Source organism: Engraulis encrasicolus, chromosome 17 (assembly GCF_034702125.1).
Source record: "Engraulis encrasicolus isolate BLACKSEA-1 chromosome 17, IST_EnEncr_1.0, whole genome shotgun sequence".
Classification (NCBI taxonomy): Eukaryota; Metazoa; Chordata; class Actinopteri; order Clupeiformes; family Engraulidae; genus Engraulis; species Engraulis encrasicolus.
In genome coordinates this window covers 14,879,359-14,906,891 of record NC_085873.1, presented here as the reverse complement: position 1 = coordinate 14,906,891, position 27,533 = coordinate 14,879,359, and the positions used below count along the sequence as shown (strand labels likewise).

At 40.8% G+C, this 27,533-nt stretch overlaps 4 protein-coding genes across 6 annotated transcripts; 3 read left to right on the top strand and 1 right to left on the bottom strand.

Moving 5' to 3' along the window:
* The first annotated feature begins 406 nt into the window (after window positions 1–406).
* galk1 (galactokinase 1) lies at window positions 407–11,905 on the top strand. The gene is made up of 8 exons (XM_063221808.1): window positions 407–676; window positions 2,303–2,492; window positions 8,236–8,355; window positions 8,960–9,095; window positions 9,464–9,645; window positions 10,433–10,583; window positions 10,844–11,006; window positions 11,125–11,905. Exons 1-8 carry the CDS (start codon window positions 515–517, stop codon window positions 11,194–11,196), a joined length of 1,176 nt encoding a protein of 391 aa, XP_063077878.1. The 5' UTR covers window positions 407–514; the 3' UTR covers window positions 11,197–11,905.
* A 93-nt stretch (window positions 11,906–11,998) lies between these two features.
* Window positions 11,999–18,206, bottom strand: nme2a (NME/NM23 nucleoside diphosphate kinase 2a). Of its 3 annotated transcripts, none has more exons than XM_063221810.1 (5): window positions 18,116–18,206; window positions 15,428–15,560; window positions 14,983–15,084; window positions 14,288–14,400; window positions 11,999–12,250 (listed from the first exon to the last, which is right to left on the bottom strand). In XM_063221810.1, exons 2-5 carry the CDS (start codon window positions 15,554–15,556, stop codon window positions 12,136–12,138), a joined length of 459 nt encoding a protein of 152 aa, XP_063077880.1. In that variant the 5' UTR covers window positions 15,557–15,560; window positions 18,116–18,206; the 3' UTR covers window positions 11,999–12,135. The 3 variants fall into 3 exon arrangements, with proteins under 3 accessions (XP_063077880.1, XP_063077881.1, XP_063077879.1); XM_063221811.1 differs by lacking the exon at window positions 18,116–18,206 and adding an exon at window positions 17,643–17,694; XM_063221809.1 differs by lacking the exon at window positions 18,116–18,206 and adding an exon at window positions 15,783–16,040.
* On the top strand, window positions 17,855–20,362 carry mrpl27 (mitochondrial ribosomal protein L27). Its single transcript, XM_063221812.1, has 4 exons — window positions 17,855–17,941; window positions 18,151–18,279; window positions 18,937–19,004; window positions 19,737–20,362. Exons 1-4 carry the CDS (start codon window positions 17,902–17,904, stop codon window positions 19,941–19,943), a joined length of 444 nt encoding a protein of 147 aa, XP_063077882.1. The 5' UTR covers window positions 17,855–17,901; the 3' UTR covers window positions 19,944–20,362.
* A 2,182-nt stretch (window positions 20,363–22,544) lies between these two features.
* Window positions 22,545–27,068, top strand: LOC134467268 (L-seryl-tRNA(Sec) kinase-like). Its single transcript, XM_063221169.1, has 7 exons — window positions 22,545–22,881; window positions 23,470–23,567; window positions 23,873–24,018; window positions 24,772–24,973; window positions 25,523–25,598; window positions 25,787–25,880; window positions 26,183–27,068. Exons 1-7 carry the CDS (start codon window positions 22,672–22,674, stop codon window positions 26,398–26,400), a joined length of 1,044 nt encoding a protein of 347 aa, XP_063077239.1. The 5' UTR covers window positions 22,545–22,671; the 3' UTR covers window positions 26,401–27,068.
* The last annotated feature ends 465 nt before the right edge of the window (window positions 27,069–27,533 follow it).

Sequence of the window (27,533 nt, the reverse complement as noted above, 5' to 3'; positions counted from 1 at the left end):
ACTCACACAAACACAGCATGCCTTCAACACTAATGTCACACACATACCAGACTTTCAACATACACTAGCCAAACACACAGCATCACTTCACACACAGTGGGCCAAATACCATGGACAATGCACAGAAGACAGGTGAAGGGGAGAAGAGATGAACTGGACTGGACTAGCTTGGCATTGGTGCGCTCAAATTGGTGATAATCTAGCCTGCCGCAACAAAACAGTCTCCCACCACCATGTCACACGAGATGTTTCTGACCCCCAATCAAATGCATTGTTCATTTCACACCAGATGTTACAGAAGGCTCTCCTTTAAAAAAAAAAGAGAGAGTCTTTTGTGTATATTTTCTGTATTCGATAGCACGTGATGACACGCGCCCATAAGGAATCAGCTGACACAAAAAAAACAGAGGAACTTCCTCATACTTCACCGTCTTGCTTGTGTGATAGCCTACCGTGTTTTTGTCTCTGGGATAAACCATCAGATTTCTTCAATCGGATTTAAACAACTTCCAGCATGACAAGTTCTGTCACCCCAGTTAAGCACTTGGTGGCAGAAGCTAGGACATTTTACAATGAAACGTTTGGAAATGATCCTGAAATTGCTGTTTGTGCTCCGGGCAGAGTCAACTTGATTGGGGAGCACACAGATTACAACCAAGGATTTGTCCTTCCAATGGTAATATCAAAATTAAACGAATGTAACAAAACTCTGTTAGAGCGTGATCACAAGTGACACAGAAGTGTGATAGTTTACTGCGAATTGAGAGCAAAGATTTTACATTACCCTAGGCTACCTGTATTCTCTGCTTGATTATATTAGGAGGTGTGCATCTCTTTAGTTTGCTTTAATGAAGAGAAAGTTAACTAGACTTGTAGTTTAAGTCCTGAATTGTGATTAAAAAAAAAAAATTGTCGATCGATCCCGGGAAAGTTTGTGACACAGCATGTTGAGAAAGTATATAACCTGCCAAATTCGTAACAACAATGAACCAACTGGCCAATCGCATCCATTGAGTCAGGTTGATGATTTGTGATCACTTTTGTACCCATAAGGCCTACTACCCCTACACTCAGTGGTGTTGTGTACTTTTATTTGTGTTGGTGCAGCCATATGCACAGTGGTTCACAAACTAGGGGTCGGGACCCCTAAGGGCCATGGAGGGTCCTGCCACAGAGGCCATTCTCAATGTCAAGTGTATGAGCCTTCACAGTTTGTGAGACTTTTAGTCAAGCCCAGTGATTGGATACTCCGGTGAGTTCACCAAAGACTATCCAATCACAGGGCATGATTACAAAGGCTGTGCATTTGTAAGTGGGCACACTAGAATGTGAGAAATAGCCTTTGCGTGAAACTTTGTGAACATGGGGGCTTAGACAGAGGGTGGGGAGGGGGGGGATTCCTATGTTTGCCACACTATCAGCAGATATTACCAATTCATGCAGGCAGCATTATCCCATATTAAGATGCCACTATTGAAATGGAGACATTCATCTATAGACAGGGGTAGTCAATGAAACATTACCTCTAGTGCTCTTTGATCCTGTGACCACGTGAGTGTTCAAAAGGGCATTATTAGGCCATACAAGGACTTAACAATAGGCTATATAAGAAAAATGAAGGGGGAAATGTTGGCTTAATAGGCCTAGCACGAAGAAATATATTAAATTTAGATAGGACTATATTAAGTTATTACTGGAAGATGTTCTCATTATTTGAATTATGTGAAAAAGACAGAGGCCATAGTCCTACGTCTGAGACAGAGGTGGTGCCTGCTGCAATTTCTGAATTAATATTGTGTTCATAGTCATGTTGTTACTTTCCAAGGCTTCCATGACGAGTTGCCGTTGAAACGTGGCTATGCTATGTTCAAAATATTGAACAATGAATTTTAAGTGGGTAGTACTAGGCTATATGGAACAGATAACAATTTGACGTGGGCAGTGGCGGAACAATTGCACACAGGGCCCCAGGGCAAGGCACTTATAGGGCCCCTTATACCGCTTGCCAAGCTCACAATAGGGCCCCCACCACCAATACGGGAGGGCCCTGGGCCCAGGGGCAAGTGCCCTGCTCGCCCCCCCTATAGCTCCGCCCCTGGACGTGGGTATACTCAAATCTCAGACTTCTTCTGGTGGGTATACTGCATATCACGTAGACTATGCCACGAAAAACACTGCTGCCAGTAAGCCTAGTGACAAATCAAGGGTATTGCAATGGAACTGCATGTTGAAATTGGCAGGAATTTTCTTTTTAACATGATGATAGTAACATGCCTGTCTTTATGTCTTTTATGTGCCCTAGGCTCTGCCACTTGTAACTGTTGTGGTTGGCCGTCAAATAAGCGGTAACAAGGTCTCCATTGTGAGTGCCTCTGAGGCCTTGGAAGAATCCAACAGAGTTGATTTTGATCTGCCAACATCCACCACACCTTTGCTGCCAGGCAAACCCCGTTGGGCCAATTATGTTAAAGGAGTGATCCAGCACTACAGAGGTAAGCTAACTGACTAGCTAAATGCAGTACTTTTGAGTATGATGGTGGGAGCATGCAGCTACCTTGCTGCCTCAGGCCCTTGACAGTTTGCTATTATCAATGGAACAGTGAAATCAGAAGTTTATTGAGATATTTTACAGAAAAAGCGTGAGGTAGTCTGTCACACAGTTGAAGCACATAAGAGGATGGATGCTGAAATGGGACAACAGCCCATATTTTAGAAGCAAATCAACTTTAGAATGACTCCATAACAATGAAATACACATTCTGGAATAGCCCAGTCACAAAGCCCTGACAAACAACAATTGAGATGATATGGCTAGTAGAGTCATAAATGGAGGTTCCGTGACCATCCTCTGGCAACAATGTTTTGATGATTGATTTGACCTCTATGGACCCTTTTGAAAAGATTTAGCCCCCATGTCCCTCGCAAAAATCCCGGGCTTTTTTGCTAGAGAGCCAAATTCAAAATGGCGTCCGGCGGCATCTCTAAAAAATAACTTTTGATCTGAATGACCTAGAATCATGTATGAAGGCACTTTATCATATGAGTCAACCATGAGGATTCCAAATCTGACATCATTTTGGTTATAAAACTTCGTTTTTACAGCGAAATTCAAGATGGCCGCCATCTAGAACCGTTATTTTCGACCTTTTTAGGCCGTCACCGCCCAAAATTATCATATTTGGACTGGGAACCTCCCAATTTGTGTGACTCCATTTCTCATGTAAAGATATTGAGAGAATATCTGATCTACAAGCTCAGAATTCCTCACATTGTGGGGCGTAGTGGGCTTGTAGATGGGCTATTTTAACAATGTGTCTTTTTTGTAGGCTATTATTTGACAATTTGGCAGATATTTTAGCATTGTTTGATGATTACTTTGGATGCAGTGATGGTCTTTCACTTTGAGAGTCCTTACATCATGACCCCCCCCCCCCCAAAAAAAAAAACAGTGGGTCTTGACCCACAGGTTGAGAACCACTTATCTAGTAGAAAAACCCTTCACGTTTCACATTTTCCAAGCATTCTTGCACAGAGAAGCCCGTTGAGGAACTCGAGGCAAGAGCTGCTGAAATGGAAGAAGTGCGCTCACAGCAGTGATCAACTTGGTTGAAGACAGTCAGTTTGTGAAGCTCCCCCAGCTGCAAGAACACTGTGTTGTTGAGGAATGTGTGGTCTTATTCAACCCCAATGGCACATACAGGAAGACGCAGAAGAGCAAGCTCATCTCGAAGATCTCCCTCCACCCTGTTTAGATTTAAGAATCCTATCCTGCTCTAATTGACATAGGCATGATCTGGAGCAGGGTTTCCCAAACTGGGGTGTGTGCACCCCTAGGGGTGCGCGGCCTGCCTTAAGGGGGTGCGCGAGCTGAATAGAGCAATGGCGGATATGGTAGTTTTTTATCCAGTATTAATGAACATTAAGTAGTTTTTAATTGTATGGTGCATTGTATGCTGGAAGGGTCCATCTGAAGTGTAGTTTAATTCCAAGGCTATTGGAAAAGAGAATTCCCCAAAAACGACTGTGCTTAATATGCAGTGAATGAGCAGTGAATCCATACTTGTGTGGCCATCAGCACACCAAAATATTCGCTGAGGGGGTGCGCGAACCACATTGAAATGTACAAGGGGGTGTGCAGGGAAAAAAGTTTGGGAACCACTGATCTGGAGGATGGGAATCCATCAGCAGAAGATTGGCAGACACAGGACGGCACCCTACACAAGTAGGTTGGGCTATGCCCAAAAGCTGTCATCCATCATCCTTGCCTTCTCATGCTCCCAGTATCATCGGTGCCAATGATCCCTACGATACACTATACTTAACAAAAGAAGACGAACGAGACCTGCGCATACATGGTAATGCACATACATACACATGAAATTGACAAGTTCCCATCTGCCAAGTCTTTCAAAATGTTATTGTGTAGTGTCAAAAACAAGAAAAAGCCTACACCATTGAGCAGTCTGAAGCTCTTCACTGTTAATGATGGTCAATGACAGTCAGGTTGTAGTGGCCCTGTTGTTATTGATACAGCTTATATACCGATGTCTACGGCAGCTTCCTGGCATGCTAAGCATTAAGAGAGTCAAAGAGACGGTCCTCTTCTGTGACCTTTTGACAGAAGAAATTGCAGACAGCCTGTAAAACAGTGTAGCTGCACAATGCCATGATGCCAACTCAAGGTTCTATGAAAAAGGAAAATCATCAGTGTATGAGCTCCCAGGGTCACCCCTATGTTGCCCTGGAGCTATGTTCCGAGTCCTATGTCCCCCCTGCCACCGTGGAACTTAGAACCCTTTTTTCAAAAAGGGGTTCTATTCCTGTTGCTTCCAAGTAGACTGCTGCCGCATGACTAGCGAGAGTTGTTGTTAGAGTTACGGTTAGGGTTAGGCTGCCACTGTTCGCAAACTTGACATGAAATACGCATGGCAACCATTCGTGCAAGAGATATGCATGTGAAGCATCCTGGGCCATACAATGCCGGGAACATGGGACCCTTTTGAGAAAAAGGGTCGGTAGTTCCTCAGTCCCATACAAAGACCGGGGAATACAGGACCCGGGGAAGCTATACGCTATACTCTCAACCATGTTTGAGTGGCGATGGGTGGTTCTTTAGTGTGGGGTGGCACACTAGATACGGCAAGTAGTTGGGACAGAGTTGGCATAAGCTGTCTGCATATGGAGGGAGACAGATAAAAGACTCTCTTCATGGTCTGCGACTTGGAAGCACAGGCTTCATCCATGGTGCTACTTTTCTTGTCTGCATAGATCATCTGTATCGTGAACACAAGCAGCTGTTGTACTCCCTCTTCAAGGTGAACAGAGAGCAACCGAGAGTTGCTGCCTTGCCACAGAGCTCTTTATCACCTTATCATGCATGTACTCATGATTTTCCTTTTTCATAGAACCCTACAGGTAAGTTGGCATCACAGCCTGTAAAATAGTGTAGCTGCACAATGCAGTCTGCCATCTCTTGTCAGCAGGTCATGGAAGAGGACAGTCTCTTCGTTTCTCTTTATGCTTAGCATGCCAGGGAGCTGCCGTAGACATCGGTATATCAGCTGTATCAATAACAACAGGGCCACTACAACCTGACTGTCATTGACCATCATAAACAGTGAAGAGCTTCAGACTGCTCAATGGTGTAGTCTTTTTCTTGTTTTTGACACTACACAATAACATTTTGAAAGACTTGGCAGATGGGAACTTGTCAATTTCATGTGTATGTATGTGCATTACCATGTATGCGCAGGTCCCGTTCGTCTTCTTTTGTTAAGTATGGTGTATCGTAGGGGTCATTGGCACAGATGATACTGGGAGCATGAGAAGGCAAGGATGATGGATAACAGCTTTTGGGCATAGCCCAACCTACTTGTATAGGGTGCCGTCCTGTGCCTGCCAATCTTCTGCTGATGGAGTTCCCATCCTCCAGATCATGCCTATGTCAATTAGAGCAGAGTTTCTCAAAGTGGGGCGCAAGCCTTCCTGGGGGGGGGCGCGGAGGCATCACAGGGGGGGGGGGCGTGTGACATCTGCCAATAGGAAATGAACACACATCTGCACTGCATTCGACTGCAGTCCCTCTTTGTTTTATCTCACCTTTCCTTTAATTCTGCGCAGCAATCGCAAAATCAAGTACTGCTTTTGTTTAGAAACCATTTATTTACTAATTTACCTCAGGTCAGACATAACTATGATAGCGCCAGCCAGAAGTGATTTTTATCCCACAAAAAGGGGGAGGGGCCACGGAGGCATTCAGACCCTCTGAGGGGCAAATGATGGGAAAAGTTTGAGAACGACTGAATTACAGCAAGATAGGATTCTTAAATCAAAACAGGGTGGAGGGAGATCTTCGAGATGAGCTTGCTCTTCTGCGTCTTACTGTATGTGCCATTGGGGTTGAATAAGACCACACATTCCTCAACAACACAGTGTTCTTGCAGCTGGGGGAGCTTCACAAACTGACTGTCTTCAACCAAGTTGATCACTGCTGTGAGTGCACTTCTTCCATTTCAGCAGCTCTTGCCTCGAGTTCCTCAACGGGCTTCTCTGTGCAAGAATGCTTGGAAAAAGTGAAAAGTGAAGGTCTTTTTTTAACTAGATAAGTGGTTCTCAACCTGTGGGTCAAGACCCCCTGTTTTGGGGGGTGGGGTCATAATGTAAGGACTCTCAAAGTAAAAGACCATCACTGCATCCAAAGTAATCATCAAACAATGCTAAAATATCTGCCAAATTGTCAAATAATAGCCTACAAAAAAGACACATTGTTAAAATAGCCCATCTACAAGCCCACTACGCCCCACAATGTGAGGAATTCTGGGCTTGTAGATCAGATATTCTCTCAATATCTTTACATGAGAAATGGAGTCACACAAATTGGGAGGTTCCCAGTCCAAATATGATAATTTTGGGCGGTGACGGCCTAAAAAGGTCGAAAATAACGGTTCTAGATGGCGGCCATCTTGAATTTCGCTGTCAAAACAAAGTTTTATAACCAAAATGATGTCAGATTTGGAATCCTCATGGTTGGCTTGTATGAAAAAGTGCCTTCATACATGATTGTAGGTCATCCAGATCAAAAGCTATTTTTTAGAGATGCCGCTGGACGCCATTTTGAATTTGGCTCTCTGGAAAAAAAGCCCGGGATTTTTGCGAGGGACATGGGGGCTAAATCTTTTCTAAAGGGTCCATAGAGGTCAAATCAATCATCAAAACATTGTTGCCAGAGGTTGGTCACGGAACATCCATTTATGACTCTACTGAAAGCTATTCACACCAGACATCCCGAAACCTTGCTGAAGAGGGCCAGTTTTGTAAAAAAAATAAGAAAAGAGGGCAGGATACATCCAGATTGTTTTTTTAATCTGATATGCAACTACAGGACGTGTCTGGTTAGGGTTATTGCGACTAACTGAGGGTTAAAGCCTATTGAATGCAAGGGTGTACTTACTTATGCCTTGCTGTCCTGTGAATGTTTACATCTTATGGCCAATAAAAATATGATAACATATAAATATTTGGGTGGAATTGGAATTAGTTAAAACGGACTCTGTTTGTTCCTTCTTGTGATTTCCGGGAAGATCAGACCATGTTTTATGACCAATTTTGACAAAAATGTAAGACATTTCAAGGGGTGTACAAACTTTTTCCGTTGACTGTATCTGTGGGCGCAGATATAGCCCGAGCTCTCAGTGGCACCCCATACTCTCGAGCTCGAGAATAGATACTGCATAGACATTTCTAGGCCGGGGCAGTACTTCAGCACCACGGTCAGCAATCTTGCCCAATACGCCGCGTAATCTATCTCAGCTTTTCGAGTGCAGTGGTCCGCGCGGACCCCGTGAAGCACTTTGAGGATTAGTCTACCACGTGGAAAGCCGCTCTCCTGTGAGAGCCGGACGATCACAAGAAGTCCGTTCTCCAGCGAGAACAAAGATGTATGCATACATGCTTAATCAAAATTTCAGATAATTAACTTATAAAAGGGATTTAATTTAATTTCCATTTCCAGAAATACCCACGGAAGTAATTGAAACTTGAAAAATGTACCACATCGGTTATTGAATTGATTATGAATTGTCCTGCCCCACATCGCGATGCATTGCCGAAAATTATTGTTAAACGCACTAGTCAGTGCTGCCCAACATGTTGCACCTTCTGTGTGATTTTGGTGACTCTGTGATTAAAGTAACTGAAAAAATTGGTAATGGTGATTTTTGTAATTCCCCATGGTAGCGCATCCCCTGCCTGGTTTTCAAGCGGCCATCTGCAGCAGTGTGCCCTTAGGGGGAGGACTATCAAGCTCAGCCTCGCTTGAAGTTGCAGTCTACACATTCCTTCAACAGCTTTGTCCAGGTAAGGCTGATTTGTTTGCCCTGCAGACTTTTACAGGGATGTATGTTGTTCTGTTAAACTCAGAGAAGTTATGATGAGTTCATGGATACTCTTATTACAGTAAATTCATTTTTGGATGGGCATATAACTGAAGAGGTGGCATGTTGTATTTTTCCAAAGTTTAATGTATAGCCAAATATGGGATAAACGTGCCAATGACCTCAAACTATCTGCTGTCATAATCCTCACAACAATTGCTCCAGTGGATGTTGCGTCATGGGATGTCTGAACACATTAATCCTGTAATCATTAATCATTAACTGTTATCTATTGCTGGCATTGCAATGAATAGGCACAACATATTTAAATGGGAGATTGAATAGCTTGATCCTAAATTGAAAAAAGTTTCATGTTTTCGCACTTTGAAATTCAATTTTACAAATGGGGACTAGACTACACTGGAATGTACTGTACATTCATAATCAGAATCTTTTTTTTTATTATTATTTTACTGAGGAGGAGGAGGAGCAGTCATTATTATGATACAGGTTACTGTACTGTCAGTAGATGACCAATTCTCTGTGATTAAATAACTGAACCTAAAAATGATTATTTGGAACCGCAGATGATGGTGATGACAAGGCAAAGGCAATGGCATGTCAAAAAGCAGAGCACACACACGCAGGTGTCCCATGTGGTATTATGGACCAGTATGTATCTGTGTTGGGCAAAGAGGCACATGCACTGCTCATAGACTGCAGGTATAGTATAAGTTTGACTTTCTTGGGTTTTTAGTATGTTTTTGGGGTATTTTTCAAGCTTTTATTTGATAGGACTTTAGAGAGCAGACCGGAAGAGAATGGGAGAATAGTTTTCTTTGCCCCTCACCATGTGCCTCAAAATATCATTGGTGTGAGAGAAATTTGCCAGTACATGTAGTAATCAGCAAGGTTCAAACTAAAGCCGGATTTATCATTTCATTGCCTCAGTGGTCTCGTGTACCAGGACTTGCGTGGATTTCCTACTAAATACTGTATGTGTGGGTGTAAAAATCTGGAAATAGCCGCAATTATAAAAATGTGGATGGATCAATCGGTGCATGAAATTTGTCTCTCATTTGTTTTCTCAGATCATTGGAAGCTGAACCAGTGCCCCTGGTAGACCCCGGACTTGTGATACTCATAACAAACTCCAATGTGAGGCACTCTCTCACAGGAAGCGAATATCCCACACGGCGAAAACAGTGTGAGGAGGCGGCACAATTGCTTGGAAAGAGCAGCTTGAGAGATGCCACCCGAGAAGATCTAGAGGGTAAGAAATGCTACAGAAACAATTTGCCCCAGTATCAGGAAGCATACTTTTGTTAATAATGTGACTGGCAAAGTCACTGGCAATGTTGTTAACAGCACTACATTACCCTACTGAGTAATACTTACTAGAATGTTGCCCGCGTAGTAACATTGTATTCTGTAATGTGTCCATCAGTTGTTGTTACCAAGTACAAAACAAACCATCAGCTCTAAGCTTACCTCAGAGACTCCTCGTCATTGTGTATTTGTTATTATAACACAATATCATTTCAGTGTCTCTCTGTCGTCACAGAGAAATGAAGAAATACAAATGCCTTGGCCTTGGGGTAGTGTCAAAGATGTATTAGGTCAATGTCGTTTTGGGTGGTGCAAGGACAGCTAATGTTGCCACTATTTTATGGATTGAGCCCAAAAAACATTATTGACCCCGTGTGGAACTACCTTAGCAGTTAAGGTGCCTAGCTTGCAGACATACAGTAGGTTCAATTCATCCTCCACTGTAACGGAGTTATCGCTGCTTTACTGACCAAAGTTAGACCATTTCAACTGAACAAAATCATCATCCCTTACTCTGAGTTGTCCAACACACTGCTCTTTGGACCACTTCACAGGAAGCTTGTATGATTTAAGTTTGTTGTGCACTATCTGCCATGGTGTGCTGACAAATCACAGTAACACATGGGATTCACATTCAGTTTTGGAGTGTTGATTAACAGTCATTTCAAACAATTTGTAAAGTTTTTTTTCCCACAAGTTAATAAAGCTGTATGGTTTGCTATGATTTGCAGCTGCAAAAGATGGGATGGATAATGTCACATACCGTCGGGCCCGTCATGTGATCGAGGAAATAAGGCGTACTTCACAGGCAGCCGAGGCCTTAAGGCAACAGAATTACAAAGAATTTGGACGACTCATGGTGGAAAGCCACAATTCACTGAGGTAAAATGGTTGAACCTCAAATGGTTGAACAACAGTTGTTGTCCACATGCCAGAGGGGTATACTAAGAAGGTTCAGGAGTACACCAGGTTAAGTTAAGAGGTAAATCATCTAATAGAAGAGCCTGGGGTCAAATGAGGACTCCAGGCTCTACTATTAGATGATTTACATGTGAACCTGGTTTACTCCTGAGCCAGCTTCTTAGTTTAAACCCTATGGCTTCCTTTGTAATGTAACCAATTATATTCTTGTTTCGCTTCAGAGACGACTATGAGGTGAGCTGTAAAGAGCTGGATGAGCTTGTTAATGCAGCGATGGAGGTGCGCGGTGTGTACGGCAGTCGCATGACGGGTGGAGGATTTGGTGGTTGCACCGTGACACTACTTCAGGCAGATGTCGTGGAGCAAGTTAAGCAACACATAATGGTGAGTAGTGAATGTCACATGCCGGTCTTCAATTGATAATATGTTGTTCATTTTTTTTTCTCGGGTGGTTTCATACAACATTATTTGTTTATTTATTTGTACTTCTCTGTTTTTGTAGGAGAAGTACAATGGATCCCCATCGTTTTACATTACAACTCCTTCAGAGGGAGCACGGGTGCTCAGTCTTTGAAAAGCAAATATTTTTTACTGTATGTATGTGGCCAAACTATGCTTGGACAAATTTCCAAAAATATTCAGACCAAAATCAAGATGAAAACTTGTTTTTTCAGTCCGTATCTACCAAGATGGATTGTGGAGATTCTCATGAAGTTGTAGTGGACCACATTTTTCAAAAGCGAAAAAAATGTAATTCATGCAAACTATGATGATTTATGTAATGGGAATAAGGAGGTCTACATTGGTACATGTTTTTTATATAATTTAAACAAATTAACTCAATTCAGATAGTGATTTGAGGAATATTAAATTTCAAAATAAGTTGAGATTCATTTTCACTAATGTGTTCGTAATGATAATAAAAAGACTTTCAGCACTTAAGCCAATGTTTCCCAAACTGCGGTCATGAAGGTCCTGCAGATGGGTCACGAAGAGAAGGGAACACTTGCATAAAACAATTGCTTTTGACACAATTACATATGTCTATAATGGCAACAATTTAGCAACATTGGTCGACAATTGCGTATGGAGTATGATGTTGGAGAGGGGGTTGTGGAAATATTCATAGATCCAAAAGCCAGCAGAAAAAGTTTGGGAACCACTGACTTACGCTTTGTCAGCTGTATTGCTCCAAAATGATACAGGCAGCTATGAGAGAATGGGATGAGACCCAGCCAAATAACCGTGTAAAGAAGTAAAGAATTCTGAAGCAAAGTTTGTCTTGTGTTATTATGTTCTTATTCATCACAATAGTTTATGGGCACACACACGGTCAATGCTTTTAAAATTCATCTTACTTTTAGGTATCCTCCACAAAATGGCAACACATTCTCAATCCAATGTTGAAACATACACACAATGGACACCGGTAATGCCTATGGAAGACTTCTAAGAACTTGATTATCAAACAAAGCAACAGAATAAACAGAGGAGTAACTGTTGAAGGGTGAGCCTAATAAAGCCAGCTGTGGTCACACTTGGTGTAAGAACACAGCTCTTCTGGTTTAAACCACAGGTTGATTTCTGTGTTGGCACTGTCAACCGCATCGCTGCCATGGATAATGTTCCTATGAAAAGATATAAAGAGAAAGAAAAAACAATCAATATGTGACAATCAATAAATACTTTTCCTCCAAATCCAATAAATCTGAACCTTGTTTTCCCTTTTCAAATTGACAATTTCTTCAAATTTCCATTTGACCTTCTTTAGGATCCTCACTGAGATTTTTTTTAATCTTAAAGGTGCACTGCGTAATATTTGTAGTAGTTTATTTCCTGAAATTGTACCCATTCACAAATGTTACCTTTTTCACGAATACTTACCACCACCATCAAATTCAAGTTTTGAATTTCCAGAGATCGACATTTTAGCTGTTAAACTTGCTGTTTTTTGGTCAGGCTAGTAAATAATAGTTCAATTATTTAATTGATGTTCATGAAAAGATCAAATTTGGAAATAGGTGGCTCAGTATGAGCAGCATAGTTGCAATACCTACTCAGGTTGCAATTTCATCCAATTTCAATAAGTTGTGTTGCTTACACTACCCTTGACTTGTCAGTGCCTGGCGATGCTGCATTTTTCATTCAGCTCTTTCTGAGTTCCGGGACTTTCTAATGGGGGCATCGTTCATTTACATTTTTTAAAAAAAAGTACTCCCATGTATCTTCCCAAAAGTTATGCAACATCAGCAGACACCTTACAACAACACAATAACTTTTGGAAAGATATCTGGAGTATTAAAAATGCTTCTAAAACATGTAAACAAGCCATAGCCTGGGTCTCATCAGACCGGTGCAGTTCAGCACAGCTCTGTGAGGGGCCTGCAACGGATTACAAGGTCTATGGTGAACAACACTATTTGGGAAGCGTTTAATCCTGGGACGGTGGTGCTAGCAATCAAGCTCGCCTGGTGCAATTTTCACAAATCTGACATTCTCAAGAAGCGATTGTTGTTTCTGATAACAATGGCAGCTCCAATTGAGGAGTTAGGCATCGACTGTATTTTGTTGAATCATGACACATACAGGCATTGACTCTTAATAAGATGTACAGAGACCTCGATTAAAAACATCCGCCCCTTCTGGTTTTTCAAATCAGACCCTGATAATACTTATAGAATCAAAATGTTTTTTTTTATTGAAAATCTTCTCCTGACATGTGTGACAACAATGACATCCACACCCAACTTGGCATGTTAGAAGGCATCTGTCTCCCTAGAATTGACCTTAACAGCTCTTTACACATTGACTGTCCATTTTGTCCCTTTAGGTCGTGTGACATAATGTTTGCCACACCTTGGCATGTGACACATTTGCCAAGGGCCAGGGTAAAGGAGGTTAGTATATAAGAGACTTGGCTTACCACAGTATATATAGTAAGTAGGCTATATAAGTTATAGGCCTAGCCTATTATATGCACACTACATGCCTAGCATATAACTATGTGTAACGGAGGCCAACTAGCAGAGTGTGGCGTGGAACATTAGTAAATCTCCCTCCTGAAGCCTCATACAGTATCGGTAGCGCTGAGCTATCGGACTGGTTCTTTAGCCCAGTGGTATCGCGCTATGCCTCCAATACCCGAACTGGAGCGTTGACTGGTGCGAGGTCAAGCCCACAGTGGCAGACTGAGCAGGAACACCTCTATTTCATATACATTCCCTTTCTGAGTTAAAACTGATGAAGCTCCTCAGAAAGAGATGTAAAACATCTTCAAGTTCCCTGAGTTGCTGATAAACACTTTGTAGAGCCACCTGTAACTTAGTATGTGTCTGTATTAACAGGTAAGACACAGTTTGGGTCACCTTGTATGCTTATGAGTTTAAGGGTGTGTGTGGGGGTGCACATTAGTGATAACTGCTTTTTATTGTCTGATCAAATATACTGTCGCTGTATTGTGTTTAGGCAAAAGTTATGTTTTCTTACCAACTTAATGGATTTGTGTTGTATTGTGCCTTCATTTACGTGGAAAGAATGTAAAAATGCACAAAGGGGTCAAATTAGGACATGGTTCTTTCAGCACGTATGCAGCTGATGCCCTTGTGCATGACATGTCTTAATATTGTAGTTTTCTTCAAAGAGAAAAGAGAGAAAGAAACAACTACCTTCCAACTTGAACACAGAAGTCCCCTCGAATGGTGCCTGGCTTGGATTCAGCAGGGTTTGTCTCCCCCAGCATCACTCTACCTGTCTTAACGACATTTAGACCTTCCCAGACCTGTTAAAACGGATCAACAATGCAACAGAAAACATTGGGACATTATCTGGCAAAGTTATGCAGAGTCTAATTGTGAAGTATCAGCCACGTGACTTTTTTTACAGTCGTTGATGGGAAAAAATAGAAAAGCATCTCTATTACAAGTAGGCCTACATTATATTGGCAAAACATTTTATCTAGCTTTTCATTTTTGGTAAAATGAGCCAGACAGGTAGTCTATTGACCATCTCATCTTTTAATTTCTAATCATAGGCCTTATTTAGATTATGACATTGTTGTTTCTAAAGTGGCCTATTCAAATGGGCCTACATAGCACAATTATTACATTTAGGCCTTAACATTAGTTTAGAATGAGACCAAAAAAGCAAGTTCCCAATCTTTAGTGTGATCAACGATGATAGGCTAGTTCATTAGAATCTTAATTAAGATTAGACCTATAGGCCTATACACATTAAGAGCACTTCAGGGTCAGTCGTTACATTTCATAGGGCTATCCAAAGTTCCAAAAAAGCATAGGCTAATATGACCTTGAAAGTTGAGCCCCCATATTAGAGAATAAGGGATCTGATGCAACGGTCTTACCATCGCAACGACTGGTCCAGAGGTCATGTAGCTGACAAGCCCGGGGAAGAAAGGTCTGCCTTTGAGGTCAGAATAATGTTCTTGCAGCAACTCCTCCGGTGCCTTAGAGATAAGGAGAAAAAATAAGCTTTTCACGATTCATCCTGCACCCGAGTGAAGAGTAAAGAGCTAGGCCTATTAGATAAATGAATAAAGGTCATGGCGGTGAATTAGGATAAAGGCAAGGAGAAAAGAGCGAACGGGCTAATAAACTAAAAATAGTAGGCCTACAAGCGCTCAATCCTGTTAGGCTACTCCCGAGTCTATTTTAGTTCTAGACCTAGAACTACAATGAGCAATTCTTCTGTTCAGACTAACGGCACAATCAGACAAACTTTAGCTTATTTTGTGACTATTGTGTTCAAGCTAGATGAATCTCTTACAGGTCTATTGCAAAGTTACTTACATGCAGCATCTTCATCCCTACAAGTTTGAAACCCTTTTGCTCGAAACGCTTGATTATTTCTCCGATAATCCCGCGTTGCACGCCGTCTGGTTTGATGGCAATGAATGTGCGCTCCTCGTTCCCAGCCATCGCGCTGTACAAAAACAACAACAATAGTTAAAAAGAAAAACTGACGCATTCCACGTTGTCAAAGAAGACCTCGTCAATATTTAGGCCACACAAACTTACAGAATTTTGCGTTTCTCCGCATCCTGCCCTTCCGTTCTAACCGGGGGGCGTGATGCAGAGCCCCCCGACCCCATGAAAGAGGCATTCGTTTTTACGCACGACTTGGCACCCGAATGACATTACGTACCTTCTTCAGTTTGTTTTATATGGTCTCAGCAAGATCCTAATCACCACTTGGCTACCCAATGAGTGACTGTTGATGTGTACCTGCTTGCCTGTCCCCAGACACCCCACTACAGAAGGTACCTTGGAGAGCTCCACACTTAATCCTGTCACGTGTGATGGCAAGTCACCCTCACTTCCAACTGCCGCAGACATGCACCCACTGACAAGCCTCTTAATCCCAGTATGTTCACTAAATAGCTAAAACAAAAGCTCTGTGAACAACAACACACATCTGAATAAAGAGTCAGCAAATTTGCTTTATAAAAAATACAGAACACACTTAATGTTTTCTCCCCTCAGTTTCTCATAAGCAAATAATGAAGATGATGTATCCATACTGGGTCAGGGGTTTGTGAATGGATTACGTGTCAAACATGTCAGTGTTTCTTAACTGGAATGGCGATGGGACCCACATTTTTTTTATGGACACTCAATTGTGACCCAGTTTTCTTGGCATGTCACTGTCAGACTCGGCCCATGAGCCGATCAGAAACTTTGATTTTTGGAGCGTTTGGATGTGACGGATGTCTGTTGACCTTATAAGTAATCAAGTCCCATTTATTCTGATATCAAAAATTCATTTATTCAATACTAAATCATATTTAAATTGTGGGACTGGCAATAAAAGGGTTAATTGACATCATTACATAGCTCCGTGACTCACTCATGACCCGTCCACGATCCACTTTTGAAAAATATGCTGTATATATAGACTATATATTTTAGGGCTTTTGTGCCTTTATTATTTGATAGGACAGTGGAGAACAGACAGATAATGGATGGGAGAGAGAGATGGGGAAGGGCCAGGAAATGACCTGGGCTGGGAGTCGAACCCGGGTTGCCCACAGAGCAGTCCACCATTATCCACTTTTGGGTCCTGACCCACCAGTTAAGAAATGCTGAACCAGGGTACCATTTCATGTGGGGCACCAGACCGCTTTGGGTAATAGACCATTGTTGTTTGCATTTGAATCCATACACAGTATCTAAGCCCCTACATGTTGCATTGCAGAAAATCCAGAGCAAATGTGGACTTCAGTACAGGCTATAGACCTATGTGTTATGATGCTTTTTTGGGGGGTTGTCTGCCCAATGATCAAAATGTCAAAATAGAAAATTAAAAAACAACTGGCCATATACTGTACCTGTGTGTTGCCTGTGTTCCTCCTCCTGGAGGGAGTTAGGGTGTTTTTGGCCATGGAGCGAGCGAGCAGCACATAAGTGCCACATAAGGCTGTTACCGTACACATGTAATTGCCCAAATGTAGGGCATGAATTGAGCTTTAAAATGGCTAAATGAGACCCTGCCGTGGCTCAGAGGGTAGGGCACAGTACTGTTACGCCGGGGACCCGGGTTCGATTCCTGACCTGAGGTAATTTCCCGATCCTCCCCCATCACTCTCTCCCACTCATTTCCTGTCCCACTTTTCACTGTCTTGTCCAAATAAAGATGACCCCCCCCCCCCCCCCTCCAAAAAAAAGAGAGAAAAAATACAAATAATGGCTAAACATGATGACGATCTGACTGCCGTTTGTTTCAATGCAAAGGAGTGGTAAACAGCAATGTGGTGGTGTTCACATCTATGGTACCATGCAACCTGTCAGAGCTGCAGGTACTTACAAATTGTAGCCCAGTATAGACCAATCTATCTGGTGGAAGAGTAGTCTATTTTTACCTGGCGAGTTGGTCTAGCTCACCAAGACAGGCCCCAACAGGCCCACCAGTCACAGTACTGCCAGCTCAGAGAAACTTTATTTTTAAGCTACATTACCAGATTTCAATGAAAGGTGGAGTGTTGATTGAATTACAAGTTTTGTTAACCTGTTTCTCACGCAGATGGTGAGCTCACGAAGCTGAGTGAAAATGCACGAAGGGTTTGCGTGACTGAACCTGGCTAAAGTCTTGTATGGGTGAGGGTCAAACTAGTGGCCCTTGAATACTTCATCCTAGGCTTACTCCAGTCCATTTGGTGGCGGTAGTTACCATTTTCAACCGCAATAAACACAAAATGAGGAAGACACGTTGCTATGCGCATGCGCTGTCTAGCTCTAGTAAACAGAACGGGTTTGGCATAAGAAAAATGTCTGCGCCCGTGTCCTTGATGTCTAGAGCGACAACAGGTAATAATAATGTTTTTGGGGCACACTGTTCTCATGGCATAAATGATCCGGAATCGATATATTTAACCCGATCTAGATGAACTGCAATTTAACCTCATATACATAAACATAATACCAGTGTTTGTCATCGCAGCAATCGCCTTATGTATGTCATGTGTGTAGGTTGTAGTCTACCATTGCAATCACATGTACGTCTTGAACTGTTCTAGGTGGATTATTGTCCCCCTTGTCGTTTGTCACAATCATTACACGCCATGCATCGAAGAAATCAGGAGGCAGCAGCAAAAACCTGGGGGGGAAATCCCCTGGACGCAGATATGGATACAAGAAACAGGATGGTAGGTAGCATTCTATAAGGGCTGTAGCATCCTAACCTTACACTAGTCTGCCCAGAATCACATCCTGCCAGTGTAGTAGCAGCTGTTCAACCTGCACAGGCAGGCCTGTAGGCAGGGGGGGGGGGGGGGGGGGGGGGGGGGGGGGTCGAGGGGTTTGTTCGAACCCCCCCTCCCATCCCCCCCCCCCCCTCGGACCCCCTAACTACGTTGCATCCCCACTGTGACTGGAAGGCCATTTCATCCCCCTCACTAAACTAAACCTTTGAAATAAAATAGTAAAGGTTTGCCTGTTAAAGTAAGGAAATTAAAAATGGTTGTTGCCGTTGTCAGCCTTGAAACCAATGCATAAAATATGTCTAAATTCAAATATTTGAAGTGTGCTCGTGTATTTGGGGGACATTGGAGTAGGGAGCCAAATGAAGTCCACTTTCGGGGGAAAAAGATCCCCCCCTACCACAATGCTGGCTACGGGCCTGACGGGCTCAATTTTGTAATGATACATATTAGTGTATTTTTCAGTTAAATTTAAATTAGCCTATAATGGTCTGTAGAAATTGATGTGTTATAAAATGACATGTAGGCCTATAGTTTGTTGAGGCAGTTTCAATTTTAACATGCACAACCATAGCGCAAATAACCCCCTTTCCCGTTTCGTAGGTAATTTTGTGCATGCTGGAAACATTCTTGCCACACAGAGGTTGATGCGCTGGCATCCTGGCGGTCATGTAAGTGTTTGTGTTGATGCTACATATTATGCGAATGAACTGTGCACTCTGTGTCTATTATTTTTATGTTAATGTGTAGGCTATTATGTCTATTATACGTATTATATACAATATAATACATTTTATATATATTTATATTTAATAAAATTAAGACCACTGCAGATTATTTGGGCCATACAAGAGCATTTGTATGGTAATTTAATACTACAGTAATAAAGGAGCAGGCTTCACCAAAGCTTCAACTTCAAGTTTTTCTTCTTTTAAGAGTGCTGACCAAAATATTGTAAAAATGAGAAAAGGTTGCACCATGCATAGATTCTTCTTTATTATTAGGGGAAATGGAATGGAATGGAATGGGTGTGGGTATTTAAGACCTGTTGTCACTTGTGTATATTGCACACTAAGGAAGGCAGAACGCCGAAACGTGTCTGTGTAATAATAAAGAAGAATGTATGCATGGTGCGACCATTTCTCATTTTTCAATCTTACTACAGTAACAAATAAATTCCAAAGTGGAATTCAGACCCCATATGTTCACACACAGCTACAGCCTACAGCCAATCCACATGCACACTCACTATATCAATCTGAGTTATGGTTCATTGTTGAGCCTTTTGGTGCTCATACGTGTCACTGAAGTCTCAGTAGTACATCATTGCTTTGTGTTTTACTAGTACGTCATTGCTTTTGAGCATTTGGTATGCTGCCTAAACAATGATCTCTGTTTCACAGGTCGGCATTGGCAAAAACAACACCCTCTTTGCCCTTGAAGACGGCATTGTTCGTTACACCAAGGAGGTGTACATACCCCGGCCCAGCAGCACAGACGCCAAAGACATGATCTCAAAGCTGCCAAAAGGGACTGTCCTGTACAAAACCTTCATCAATGTGATTCCGCAGAAGCAGGCGCCGACCTTTAAACTGGTTGGAATGTTGTGAGATCCAGAGACGGACACCTGGTCTGGTTTTGAGGAACAACTGTACATGCCGAATGCCTGCGTTTAAAAGTGCTGTGTTCAGTTTTGGAGGAGTCACAGTTTGAAACACACTTGCAATTCATTATTTGTGTGTGTAGTGATGGTGGGAGTTGAACTTTGCCATACCATCGGTTAAGAGACTTTTCTAGAACTTGTTTTATTTTGGTTTTTTTGGTTGTACACAGTCAAATATCACATCAGGATCAAAGCACTAAAAAGCAAGGACATTCACGGGTATAACATCAACATCAGTGAACCACAATGATGATGTTTTAAACATGACCTTGCTTATTTGAAGCCTTTCGAGGTGGGTGTAAATGGTCAACTGATATGTGAAATGTCTAGAATTGTTCTGCAGTAAAAGGTCATAAATGGACAGCATTTTGAGTTGGCTTTGTTTTATTACTGCTGAACGCTGTGTGTAGGAGGTACGTGAAATAAAATGGCTGGTCCAAAGTGGAGGGCAGTTTCAGAACAGGTGGTGATAAAATAATAATAATAAAATTATCTATAATTTGATAACACTTTAGAATATCAGTCGCTAAAATGCTTTGTAAATTATGAACTAATAAACAAAATGTTGACAGTTTGTAAATGAGTAAGAAATACTACAACACAAGACACATCACAGGTGCAGCATACTGTATGTTGGTAAGAGAACCATCGCGTGAGAACCAGGTTAGCAGATTCCCACTGTAGGTTGCAAAATGCAGGAGATGAAATGAACTTCAGTTAACACAGAGCTCACCAACTCCATGTTACTCTTCCTCTACCATGACCAAAGGAGGTTGCCCTATTGACACAGAACTCTAGGCAATGTGTTGGCATGGCAAACCATAGGTATGATTGTTTAGGCAAACCTTGGGCGCTGCCTTTGGTTTTTTTTCTGTTTTCCAACAAAGATGTTTTCCCGCCACCACCAGCAGCAATCCTTGTATTCACACAACATAATAAAAATATTCCGTAAAATCAGTTGGTCCACTGGCACTGCTTATTATTTTAGTGGATTATTTCCTGAATTAATGTAGACCACAGAAGCACAGAGTAAAGAAATGTTTGCATGGTCTACTGGTGCGCCCGTTCCAGTCCTGCTTCTTCTGTGGATTATCACTTTGGCACTAGATTAACAGACTAACAGACTAGTATCTTTTCCATACCATGGAATGACATGGTTGTGTAAGAAATTAGAAATATCTCATTGCACCAGTGGCTCAGGTGTCATTTGTTATGGATTGTCCACTGCAGAGTCTAGACCAGGGGCCGGATTCACAAAGAATCTTAAGAACTAAATAGTTCTTAACTGTCACTTTTCTGACTTAAGACAAAAGTTAAGAAGATTCCATATTCACAAACGGAATTCTTAAGTTGTTTCTTAACTTTCTTCCTAAGATTTTCCCCTGAGAAAAAAGTTAAGAATATTGAGATTCTTGAAGACTATTTTCTTAAGATTTGTCTTAGTTTTCTTCTCAAATATAAGACAACCCTATACCCTGTCTTAACAGTCACATTTTATTTATTTGAACCCATTTTCACAAAACTGAATTCAAAAAAATATTTTTTAATGTATATGATTATTATGAATGTTTTGTGACTGTGTGAAATCTCTATTTTTTATACATGTTTTTTTTTTCAGTTAGTCTACAAGCTTTCATTCAATGTAACTTTTAGTGGCTTTACCTTAAGCTTATTGAATGTAGTCAGCTTGTTCAACTAAAATATTAAGATAAGCATACATTTTATATAGGCTCTATTATACAAAAGATATATTGTATTACTGTAAATTCAACAATAACAATATATTAATTAAATGTTATTAATGTATTTGTATCATTATTATTATTATTATTATTATTATTATTATTATTATTATTATTATTATTATTATTATTATTATTATTATTATCATCACAACAATAATACTTATCATTGTAACTATGTTGTAGTAATAATGATGATAATGTATTAAATTATGTTTAGGAGCAAGCAGTTTTTTTTCTAGGCCTAGCCTACATAGTGTTTGGAGTAGGTAGAATCCTGTTGATTGCCATGGCAACTAAGAAGCATTATTCTAAAAAGTTCTTAAGTGAGGAAGAAATTAAGAAGTTCTTAAGAACTGGCATTGTTCTTAAGAAAATATTGAAGAATTTCACTTAAGATAGATCTTAGGAACTTCTTAGTTTTTTTCTTAAGAATCTTCCTAAGATTTATCTTAAGAATAGTTTTGTGAATCCGGCCCCAGGCCATTGAGATTTTTTGGGAAGTGCAGGAGAAAGCTTTGTGCAGGATTCCGACTACCACATTCTCAGCCAAATCCCAGATCTCCACATATGTGTGTCAAAACTGGGTGTTCCAGATTCATTTTAAGTTAAGTGGTATCCTTTCCAAGTTACAGGCCGATTTGTAGAGGGAGAGGCGGTGTTGACTGATCTTGTTCAGCCTCTGTTTTTCTACAAAGTTCTCATGGCCACCACAGTGCAACAGCTACGGACGTAAAGCTTTTGTTTTGAAATGTGTACTTTTAACTGCTTTTGCCCAAGACATTCCATATCCGGGTTATGTGCTCGCAAGATTTGCACTCTCTTTTCCCACTTTTTTGAAATAACATTCAACCCGTTCACAACAGCTTTATCAGTGGATATAGCCTGCTGTTTCCATAAATGGAAAATATGTGCTGATTCACAGTAGATGAAATGAATGTCGCGCAGGATGAATCATCTCAAGCATGTCTGTGTTTACTTTGCGGGCTGCCAGCTGCTGGAAAGACAACACTAGTTCTGGAGTTGTCAAAGTATACAACGCTGAGAGGATGGAAGACACTCCCATTAACATACGACGAATTGATACCACAGGACGCCTTTGGCGAAGTGTCTACGGATTGTGCCAGTCATCCGCTTCAGACGGTAGGCTAGTCTAATTCTGATGCGCACAATTTATTTACCTCAAACAAGCATATGATGCTGCTTAAACGGACAAAACGTTTCTCCCGTCGTGTAAAGTTTGTTTAACTCTCCACTGACTCCACAGTCTTTGGTCTAGAGCAGACTAGTGTTTCTCAACAGAACTATGTATACATGCCTGCCCATGCTCTATTCAGCGTGAACACCCCCTTGTGGCGGGCTTATTCACTCATTGCTGAAAACACCTAGAGCCTGAGCCTCTCTGACTCAACTAGAACTTACTTCTACTACTACATCATAACAACATTGCTATGACAAGACTTATTACCATGTTGGTGATAATAAGGTTAGCAGGGGCTCTGCGTTAAAAGGTTAAAAAAAGTCTATTCATTTTGGTTGAATTGATCTGCAATGAACCACTAAAAACACATTCCTTTACATGCATTTACATTCCTTTACATGCATTTATTTTTGTATCTACTTCATTGTTTTGCTCAGGTATATATATACCTATGTGAAAAACGACACCTCATTTTATTTTAGAGTGTTGTCTATTTGTTAATGCTGCATGATTCTGCTTTTTCCTACTAGCAAACCAAATGGAAGCAATATAGGCAAGACATCCTCTATGGACTGGGACAGTTTCTACAGGATCCTTCACAAGAGCCTGCTGCCCATGGAGGAATTCGGTAGGCCTGTAACAAAAATCAATTAATCATCAATTACTTTTTTTAAACAAGGCCATCAACTGGTCTGAACAAAAATGGTATATTTACATGCCTGGTTGTGGTCGTGATCTCCCTATCCTTGCTGTGTATTTCTGTTTTTTTTGTTGTCCTATTGGTTTTAGTTTGTTTTCAATATGTCAATAGTGCTCTTTATTGCAATAAGCAAAATCTGATCTGTCAATCAGTCAGGCAATTAATCATCAATACATTTTGCACAAGTTCAATAACGGTTTACAAACTCAACAAATAATCATTTATCGTTGCAGGTCTACAGTCCTTTCTCACCTCTCCATGGCACTGAGGAGCCAGGCAGAATCACCATCTCCTTCCCAGAATAAACTTCTCTTTCTCCTCGACGACAATTTCTACTATCAGAGCATGAGATATGAAGTCTTCCAACTAGCAAGACAATGTATGTGATTTCATTTATGTAGCTAGCTTGTCCTAACTACAGGGGTGCCGTAACAACAAAGGAGGTCTTATCCTGCTTTGTTTGATTCTTTGCCATATGTACAGTATTATCAAGCTAGGGTTGCCAGGAGAAAAAATGGCTAGTGAATGGGGTGCATCAAACTCTCATTGAATGTTTAAACTTTGCAATATCCCACTCTGTTCTTGCAGTATGGTCAGAGAGACATAATACTCCTAGAATCTCTGGTATGGTTCTTTTGCACTACAATATTGCAGATTTCTAGCCAATTCGATTCATGTTAAGTTGCAGTGAATGAACTGGCTCTCCATAGTCACGTGGTTGCTTGTTATTGGCCTATGTTTCAGTTTTGCAGTCCTAACCTTAAACAGCTTAAAGTGAAACCAAACCTTAAGAAGAACCAGCACCGATGGTAAGCCTACATGGCGATAGCACAATATTTCGGCGCAATAAATAACAATATCACACAGTTGGTAAAATGAAGTTCATGGAGTCGAGTCAAAGAATGTCTAAGTGGAAGATTTATGGTCATGCAGGGCTCTAAATTAACACCAGCCAACTGCTGGTGAAATTTCAGTTTTGAGTGGTAGAAAAGACCAACTTACTAGTCACTTTGACTCATTAATGAGTGTGTGTTTGTCTAATAAGATTAAAATCTACTGGCCATTTTCAAACGAGTCAATTTAGAGCCCTGTGTTCATGCTATTCACTATATATGCTTTGTTCTATTTGCAGATGCTGTTGGGTTTTGCCAAGTGTATCTTCAGTGTACTCCAGAGCTTTGTGTCAGTAGGAATAGCAGTCGTGCTGTTCCGTTGCCTGAACTAGTTATCCTGGACATGCTGAAGCGAATTGAACCACCCAACCCTGAGAAGAACTCATGGGAACAGAACAGTCTAACGCTCTCCAGCAGTGAAAAGCTTGGCAACCATGACATGTATAAGATGTTCTCCTTCATTATCTTAAAGGTGCACTGTGTAATATTTTTAGTAGTTTCTTTCCAGAAGTTATACTGCCCATTAACAAATGTTACATTTTTCACAACTACTTGCCACCACCATCAAATTCTAAGTATTCATTCATTATGGCTGGTAAAAGTGCGTTTTTCATACATGAAAAGGGGGATCTTCTCCATGGTCCGCATTTTGAATTTCCATACATATTTAGCAGCAAGACGTGCTGCACTTTTGTCATGCTGGTAAATATTAGTTTATTACTTATTATATTAATTATTCATGAAAAGATCAGTTTTGGCAATAGGCAGCCCAGTTTCAATGACAAGGATATTTGCAATACCCATTCTGGCCACCATTCTACACAGTGCACCTTTTAATGTTTTTATTATTCAGATATTGAAGATTAAGATACTTTTGCATACAATATGTACGTATCCATATTTATAACATGATGATGAGTTAAACTACAAAAAAACTGTTAGTTGCTTGTTATTTTAATGCTGTATGACTAATACAGATCTTTCTTTCAGGCAGAGTCTTACCAACTTGATTTCTTATGCATTCGACAACCCTGTGAGTCCAATCATCGATGATACGGAAAAGAGGGTGCGTTGCCGCTGTCCGTTTGTCTGTCTGTGTGTCTGCTCATGCTGTCTGTGATTGCCTTTTGGGGCATTACTACATTACTGCAGCGAACACCATGTGACAGAGTTTAAGTACCACACTGGCATGTTGGTACTATATGTACAGAGAACCTATTAATTCCAGTTGATTCATATTTTGTACTTTTGCAGGAGATGGACCGGGAGAGCTGTGCTAACAGTGTATTGCACCAAGCCGATCAGACCTGCCGACGCTTAGTCTCCCAAGCTATGCGTACAGCAAAAGGTACATCTCTTTATTTAACGTTCACAGTGCCATTCATGTATTCAAGGGCACTTCAGCCATGGGTAGGGAGAGGTTGGGTGGGATTCAAATCTTTGACACTCTGACACAAAGACCAAGTCCCAAATCGTTAGGCCACTGCTGCTGCCCAACAGACACAAATCTCCGCCAACTTTTAGTATCTCCTCCTCAATGTCATAGTTATTCATTAATTTATTCATAGAAAGAGGTTGTTGTGCCTTGTCCATCTTATTGTCTGATCTGAAAAACACCAATTTGTGCTTTTTTTGTCTCACAATATGCAGAAAAGAATACATCACCTGAAAATCTACAGTCTCTGGCTAAACAATTGAACAAGTTGAAAATGCAAGTCCTTCAAGAGCTGCGAAACCATATTCATCAAGTCCTCTCCATCAACCCGGATGAGGCTATAGATGTGAAGAGAGCTGTGAATCATACTGTGGACATATTCAAAAAACAACTGGACACAATCTTTGAGTGCTCATTAGCAGTTAAAGATTAATACATGATCCTGTTCAAACATGTCTTTCCCAAAAGAGTACTTTTTTCGGGGGGAAGACATGTTGGAATAGGATCATGTATAAAAAGGAAAATGACCAACAATGCATACATATGGAGCATGTAAGATAGTATTAAGTCTTGAAAATGTGTTGATTAAATGTAATGTTAATTAATGTAAATCTAAATGCATACAGCAGCAAATAAAAATGATCTATTTCCCATTTATGTATAATATATATTTTTTCAAATGATTTTCTTTGTTGCACTGTAGTAATGTTATTTATTTATTCTGCTTATTTTTATATCCTTTTAAATATGTTTTCCATCCGTTAACACATTTTACAGTGCATTTCAACATTTTTTTTCTGTGAAACTACAACAAAACATTGTTCTGCTTAAATGTCACAAAGAATTATGTGTTTATTTTTAGTGAGTTGTAGAAGTGCTTAGAAATATGGATAAATGACTGTTCAAGTATAATTTTATAGCAGCAGAAAACTGGTTTATATTTGTATTAAAATGTACCTTGAACCAATGAAAAGGGAAAATGTTAGATTACAGTTTTGGAAGAGTTTAAAAGAAGTTGAGCCCAAGATGGCCCACAATGCTTGATATGTTAATGCATAATAAATAACTCAATGTCTTATGAATATCTTACCAAAATTCTTCTATGTTTTTCAATCTTTCCCACCTTGGAATCACAGGTGCCCAATATTTAGGATGTCCTTGTGTTATTTGCCATAGAGTATGTAGCCAATGTAAAGTGCCAAACTTGTACTACAGTAGTACTACAAGTAGGCTATGTACTACTTGTAGTATTGTATTATATATATGGGTTGCCCAGATTAAGGCAATTGGGCACTGATCAGATGAAACCAAAAGTTCCTGGGACAAATTGGAAAACTGTACCATTACCATTACAGCTATATTTGATTTCTGACTCACTTAAAAAAAAAAAAAACTATAAAAATACAGACATCCCCTTTGGTAAAATTTTGATTGAAATCTGGCATAAGGTGCAGACACATTAACCTACTTAGCAAAGAGACGTTCATATGACGTCTTTTCTAAAAGTATGGGCCCAATTTGACAATAATGGGGGTTGGTTGTCACAGGCCTATGCTTTTCACTGCA